Source organism: Heloderma suspectum, chromosome 17, assembly GCF_057233095.1.
Source record: "Heloderma suspectum isolate Gila_16-S chromosome 17, 16-S_ref, whole genome shotgun sequence".
Classification (NCBI taxonomy): domain Eukaryota; kingdom Metazoa; phylum Chordata; class Lepidosauria; order Squamata; family Helodermatidae; genus Heloderma; species Heloderma suspectum.
The window spans coordinates 22,339,467-22,346,859 of NC_139474.1; the positions used below are offsets into that span (position 1 = coordinate 22,339,467).

General features: G+C 54.8%; 1 protein-coding gene across 2 annotated transcripts; it reads left to right on the forward strand.

Annotated features, from left to right (window-relative positions):
• The first annotated feature begins 224 nt into the window (after positions 1 to 224).
• Positions 225 to 3,564, forward strand: KCNJ9 (potassium inwardly rectifying channel subfamily J member 9). Of its 2 annotated transcripts, XM_084824214.1 has the most exons (3): positions 225 to 254; positions 339 to 1,158; positions 3,125 to 3,564. In XM_084824214.1, exons 1-3 carry the CDS (start codon positions 225 to 227, stop codon positions 3,436 to 3,438), a joined length of 1,164 nt encoding a protein of 387 aa, XP_084680340.1. In that variant the 3' UTR covers positions 3,439 to 3,564. The 2 variants fall into 2 exon arrangements, with proteins under 2 accessions (XP_084680340.1, XP_084680339.1); XM_084824213.1 differs by having other exon boundaries at positions 225 to 1,158.
• Positions 3,565 to 7,393: the final 3,829 nt, after the last annotated feature.

Below are 7,393 nucleotides of genomic sequence, written 5' to 3' on the forward strand. Positions count from 1 at the left end.
CATAGATGTGTCTGAAGGCAGCAGCACTGAAGTGCCACTCTGCTCCATGCAGGATGTCTCTGGGCCCAGCAGATATGAGGGGGCCGGGGGGGTGGAAGAGGGGAGAGGGACCCCAGCCCTGTCCGTCTCATGTGGGAGAAATGGCTGCCATTCAGGCCCCCCTCCCACTGCTCTGTGTTTCTCTGCAGATGCAACGGAGCGGCTTTGGCCCCCCAGGAGCTAAGATGGCGAAGGAGAACTCGGCCTTCTCCACTGTCCCTGAGACCCCGGTTTCCGAAGCCAAAGCACCACTCCCCTCCTGCCAGCTCAAGCCAGCGGCCCTGAAGCGCCTGGGTGAGGAGCCCGAGAAGGCCGAGAAGAAGCGGGGCCGCCAGCGGTACGTGGAGAAGGACGGCAAGTGCAATGTCCAGCACGGGAACGTGCACGAGACCTACCGCTACCTGACCGACATCTTCACCACCCTAGTGGACCTGAAGTGGCGCTTCAGCCTGCTGGTCTTCATCTTGGCCTATGCCATCACCTGGCTCTTCTTTGGCCTCATCTGGTGGTTCATCGCCTACTGCCGCGGAGACCTCGACCACCTGGGCGACGACGCCTGGACGCCGTGCGTCAACAACCTCAACGGCTTCGTCTCGGCCTTCCTCTTCTCCATCGAGACGGAGACGACCATCGGCTACGGCCACCGGGTCATCACGGACAAGTGCCCCGAGGGCATCATCCTGCTCCTGCTGCAAGCCATCCTTGGCTCCATGGTCAATGCCTTCATGGTGGGCTGCATGTTCGTCAAGATCTCCCAGCCCAACAAGCGAGCTGAGACGCTGGTCTTCTCCTCGCATGCCGTCATCTCCCTGAGGGACGACCGCCTCTGCCTCATGTTCCGGGTGGGTGACCTCCGCAACTCCCACATTGTGGAGGCCTCAATCCGCGCCAAGCTGATCAAGTCCAAGCAGACCCAGGAAGGGGAATTCATCCCCCTCAACCAGACGGACATCAACGTCGGCTTCGAGACGGGTGACGACCGCCTCTTCCTGGTCTCACCCCTCATCATCAGCCACGAAATCAACGAGCACAGCCCCTTCTGGGAGGTCTCCAAGGAGCAGCTGAAGAAGGACGAATTCGAGATCGTGGTCATCTTGGAAGGGATGGTGGAGGCCACAGGTGAGGGAGGCATCCTGGCTCTCAGAGGGACCCAACGAAAGCCCTGCAGCGCTGCCCCTTTGAACACAGTCGGGGGGCAAAGCCTGGGGCTCCCTGGGTGGCCCTGCCCCTTTCCCTGGCCACTGGCTGTTTGGTAGTTTCCCGGCTTCTTTGCACACACACACCCAATTCTAGACAGTTGGATTATTGATTGATTGGTTGGTTGGTTGATTGATTGATTGATTGATTGCATTTATACCCCACCTTTCTTCCATCATGGAACTCCAGGTGGCCACATGTGGTTCCCAGGGGGTCTCCCCTCCAAGCACTGACCAGACCCAGACCTGCTTAGCTTCAGCACGGGGCTGCCTCATTGTCACGTTCCCTTGGCCCCCTCCTTCCTCATGCACACACACAAGGAGAGAGGCTTCAGTCTCAGGCCTTTAATTCACTATCAACAGGTTCGTTACAGATGCAAATCTTTGAAGACTCTCAGGCTACAAAGGAATACAGCTGCTTCATTTACGAATGACAACAGGAGATCCAAATGAGAGCCACAAGGTTGCCAGCAGTTTGAAACAAGAACTTGCTGGCTAGAATAACTTAGGGAGGAAGGCCCCTCCCTCCCAGTGATGTTCCCCTACTTTGACCGACTGTCTGAGCTCCGCCTCTAACTTTTCCCACTTCGCTCTGCGCCACAGTCTAGCATCCCCCAGGTCACACCCCGCGCTCTCCTCCTCCTCCTCCTGGGTTCTCACGGGGGGGGGGGGGGGGCTTCAGGCCCAGCCATCTGGGTGTTAGCACCCGAGAAGCACACCTCTCCATGTCTGAACCCGATAAGGAAAATGCCTCCCCTGGTTCTGGCTGTTCCCCTTCTGAATCTGAACTGCTAACTATCTCTATACGCTCAGGACATTCCTGTGCCTTCAGACCATGCCCAGGGACCCTGGGAGGAATGCCTCTCCTAAGGTTCAGGGACCCGCAGTAAGAGCTTGAAGCTACAATACCCTGGATCAAGGGGCTCGCCTCTCCCTTCTCCCTTGTTCTCTGGGTGCCCTCCTCCCCCCATGTGGGGTTGCATAAGCCTGCCAGTGGTCGTCACCACGGCAACCAGCCAGGACTTGGCTCGGAAGACTCACTGCCTGCTGGGGGGGGGGGGAGACCCAACTTTTATTCATTCATTTAGCTATAGTTTTGAAAGACGTTGAGGCCGCCTTTAAGGGTGGAGCCCCCCCCCCCCCCCCGGCAGTGGGCAAGAGAAAAATCATGCAAAGCAATGCAAAACGCAACAGACAGGCCATGTATACATGTTTGATTTTTCACATCTCCAGCACAAGCCTGAGAGGAGAGAAAGAGAGCACAGGCCACACTAGGAAGGAGGTGCGATCCTGTCTGCCTCTTTGGGCAGAGAACCCACCCCACACCCCATCAGGGCTGGCCAAGTCATTCTGTGCTCTGAGGCCGAAAAGTGAAATCCCACCCCCGCCACTTCCATGGCTGCACACTAAAGGGCATGAGCACAGCAGACCCTGGATGGGGCCCAAGAGGGCACAAAGGCGGTGGCTGTCCTTTGCCGTTGGTCCCAGCACTGGGTATTCAGGGGCAGACTGTCTCCACACATGGCCATTCCACTGAGCAGGCAAGGGGAACAGTCTTCCAGCAGGTTCTCTTGTGCAAGCCTCTTCTGAGCGAACCACAGCCAGGCGTCCACAAACCCAGGCGCTCGCCAGCCACACCTACAGCATCCACTTCATGGAGCTCTCAAGGGCATGGAGGCTCTGCTTGCACAGATGACGAGAGGAGGCCCAGCTCCTCTCGCAAGCTTTCTGTGTCTGTGCGAGGGTTCGGGGGAACAGAGGCAAGCGACTGGAACTAAGTATAATGGCTGGCAAGTAAGTCAGACCAACATTTGTGGAGCCACTTTCCGTGTCCAACTCGATCCTGCTGCTGCCATTTAATGCCATTTCTCCTTCTATTTCCCACGCAGGGATGACGTGCCAGGCTCGGAGCTCCTACTTGGTGGACGAGGTCCTTTGGGGGCACCGCTTCATGTCCGTCCTGTCCCTCGAGGACGGCTTTTACGAAGTGGACTATAACAGCTTCCACCAGACCTTTGAGGTGCCCACGCCCAGCTGCAGTGCCCGGGAACTGTCTGATGCCGCAGCCCGCATGGACGCCCACCTCTACTGGTCGATCCCGAGCCGCCTGGATGAGAAAGTGGAAGACGGGACGGAGAAGGAAGGCGGGGACAAGGAGAGGAACGGTGACCTCACCAGTGCAGAGAGTGAGTCCAAGGTGTAACAGGGCCGCCGGGAGTGGGTAGACAGAACCAGAAGAACTTGGACGAGGGGAGAAGATGAGTGCGAGCCGAGGGATCGACAAAGTCCGGGCTATCTGGAGACTTGGCCAACTGCTCTGGGCTTCGCGGTGCCAGCAGACCACTGGCCGGCCGTGGCAGCAGCTGCTTGATGGCGGGGCAAAGGCCTTGCAATGGGGAGCCTTTATGCGGAAGCCAAAGGTCTTTCCAAACACACTTTCTGTATACTGATATCTGTACAGAGAGGCGATGAACTTGGGCAATAAAGAGGAAAGACGGAATCTGAATGGCAATTGAATGGCCACAGGTTGTCCGAATCCACTGAAAGGTCTGTAGGGATGGGGGTGTACTGAGCAGTGGGGAGGGGAGACCCAAATGGACGAATGAGAAACAGCAGGGCAAGCGAGGCACCAAGGTCCGCTTTCACAGGAAGGGGGCAGGCATTCGGGGTAGGCGGATGCTGCGCCCGTTGGAATCTCATCTCCCTGGTACGACCATAATGCCTCTTGACCCCTTCCCCTGCCCCTCTGCCAAGTTCCTGCTTGCTCAGCCTTCCCTTCCTTCTACTTGGGACCCCCCCCCCAACAGGTACAGTGCCTGCTTCTCTCCCCACAGCCACGCTGCTTACTTAAGTTGTGGGGCACCCAAAGAGCCAATTATTTGCACAACTCTTTCATCCTGCAGCAACGCCAGCCACCTGGGCACAACCACGGGGGGGGGGGGGCAGGCGGGTGCCAAAGGCTCGCTGCCCATCCTTGTAGTGGTGCATGTCAGTAAACGTTGAGGTGCCAGCCCTGTGCATGACCATCCCTACAGCCGGGTCCCCAAGGAGGGCCCCCAAATGCTGGCAGCTGTGTGGAGCCACGCCGGCAAGCCAGTCCTCGCCGTTTGCGTCTCCACCAGGAGCAGGCCTTTGGGAAAGCAGATGGGTTGGAATCGCCGTTCCAGACCAAGCCGCCCCAAAACACTTTGCATCGCGACAGGGAACACTATAGCGTTGCTGGCACCACCCATCTCTCTCCATCTGCCGTGAAGATTACAGCTCAGCTGAAAGGGAGCAGGGAAGTCTGAGGGGGGCGGCAGATGACCTCGGCCTCCCTGCTAACCCAGAAGTGTGGGTGCTGCGTCCCTTCAAGCCATCTCTGCTGCACCTGTCACTGACCCATGTCGAGGCCCCAGAAGACGGCCCATGCTTGCCAAAAGTGGAAAGGCTGAACCTGAGACACAGTGCGGAGCATTCACAAGACCCCGCAGCGTTACTTCTAAAAAAAAACCTTAAGGGGGCCACGCCTTTGCCATGTGAGCACAGGGTTCAAAGGAGTTGCATGATCTGGCCCTAAAATGGACCTCTCTTACCTGGGAGGGTTCCCTCTTGCCAGGAGATCAAATGGTGGCCTGATCCTTCCCAACCTGGGAGAGAGAAGGAGGCCCTTTCAAATGAAGGTTGGAGAGAAATCCATAGCGCCAGACAGAGTGGGGCTGTCACAGATGATGAACGAAATATTTTGAAATAAATGTATCTTACTTGATGAATTGCATGTTTGTTTTTGAAAAATTGACCAATCAGTTAATCCATCAATAACATCTGGATACGTTTGTATGGGCGGGGGACCCACTGACGTTGCGGTGGGGTGGGGAAGCATCTGTCCATTGCTTTTGAGATGCTGCACACACCTGCGGGACAGCAGGCATCACCTATTCCCCTGCGGGACGGAACACCTTCCTCCCTGCTCTGCCATTGTAATAAGCACTTGTATGAAAAATGTGTTAAAAATCATTCTAAAAATTTAAATCGGGAGCACCTGTCAGGTGGCAGAAATGGGTCAGCTGTGTTGGTTCGTTTTTAAAAACCGATTCGGTGTTGTGGCCCTGAGCCCTCGCCAATATGTCACTGTGGGAGGCGGGAATGGCAGGGCCCGAGGGTCCCCTTTCCCTGGTGCTGGGGCAGGTCACTGCAGCCCCTCCGGGCGATGCGGGGCTTAACCTGGCAGAGGCCTGTGACGCTGGATTCACAGGAGCTGGAGGCATCTTCCGATCTCCCCTGGGCAACTTATTTCAATCAGTGGGAGAGGCAGGTCAACCCATTCCTATCCCATCTCCATGTCGAAGCCAGTGATGACCTCAGGGGTGCAGAGCCTCTGGCCTGGGGGGCAAATCTGGCCCTCTTGGAGCCCCAGTAATAGTTATATGCAGCCTTTTCACAAATGTCACCAAGGTTTTCTTTACACATCGAAGCAATGTACACAGAAAGCCAAGGAGCAAGCCTCAAGGACCAGTGGCATGCCACATCCATGAGGACCAGCGGTATGCTGCATCCAAAAGGAAATATGTTTTTGGATGTTCAGAGTTACATGTCATCTCTCCCCAACCCAGAAGTCACATTTTACATTTAAGCGATGGGATGAAATGTGTTCATTTTGAGGTTCTCACTCCTAAAATATTATTTGTTTATTTATGTTCTAAACTCAGAACACGCTAGGAAAAGTTGTCAAAGCAAGCATCCCACGGTGGTAGATTTCCAGTAAGCAGGGAGCATTTTCTTTGTTCTCTGGCAGAGCCTTACAAAGAATTGGCTGCCGTTGCCGCCCATAAGGCCCAAATCTGTCAGGCCCTGATGAAAACGAGAATCAGAAGAGACATGCAGGAAGGGGAACACTCACACCCCTTTGAGAGTGTTTAATCCACAAAGGCTTTGAGCACAGGCTTCACTTTAAGCCAGAGTTTGAGCTCCCCATTCCGTAGCTTAGTGGGAGTTTCGCTTTGCCGATCACAGCCAAGTTCAAGCTGATACGGCAAGGAAGTGCCTTATCTGGCTGTCACAGGGACTGTGCAGGATTATAGGTGGGCTCCAAAAATATTCTGAAAAAGAAACAAGAGGGCCTTGATCCTGGAAGTGAACTTGTGGGGAACAGATTGAGAGGCTGCTCGCATGGTGATCTGGACTCTGAACTCTCCTCCTTTGGGGAATAAAAGAGGCAGGGGGGCCAACGTGCTTCCACTTGGCCTTTGCTCAGGACCTCCCCAGGGAGGGAGCCAGTGCACTCCTGACCTGCTTGTGGGTTCCCGGTTGACAGCTGGCTGGCCACTGTGTGAACAGAGTGCTGGACTAGATGGACCCTGGGTCTGACCCAGCCTCAGGGCTCTTCTGATGTTCTTAACCACAGCCCAGTTATGGCACCTCACCTTCTTCTTATCTGATCTCTGAAGCTCACAAAGCTTTCATACCTGCAAGGCTTAATGTTCTACCAACAACAGTTTTCCAGGGCAGATTTTTGAAAATCCCACTTCAAAGCAGATTGTGCCAATGTAAAGCAGGAGTCCATGAAACTCTGACACAGGTACTCTGACACTGCAATTTCTGCTCTAAGTTGAGAGGTCGTATAATGTACCCTCTTCTAACTTCCCAGGGCATCCAGGTGAAAGACTGGTAATCAACTGTCTTTTGCATAAGATCCTATGTATCACCAGACAGGTTACTAATTTCTTTCTAGCCGCCATGTACACAAGCCACAGCCTACGCCACCCCACTGTGTGTGTGTGTGGGGGGGGGGGGGGGCCGGAGTGCCGAGCTCCCAACCACCTCTTCCAGGGACTATCTGGCAAAGAACGGCCATGCTGGCTGGGGTAGGATGGCAGTTGCTGGGAAGGGGAAAGCCGAGTTTCTAGTCGTTAAGATTTTTATTTTTAAATCCAAGTGTACATCTGATGGTGAGGAACTCATCAAGCATACTGAATGTTGGTTCTTCAAATAACTTCAAATGTTATTAGTTGCCTGTTAAATAAGATGTTAAAATGCCTGGCCTCCCTGACACGATGCAGGACACAGCTGATCATGTCCTGCCCTCCAGCTTCTGGGGTTCTCTTGCAAACCGTTGGTAAGAGATTGCAGGACAACTCATGGTTCCCTAGTCTCTCTTCTCCCCAAAGGAACTATCACAC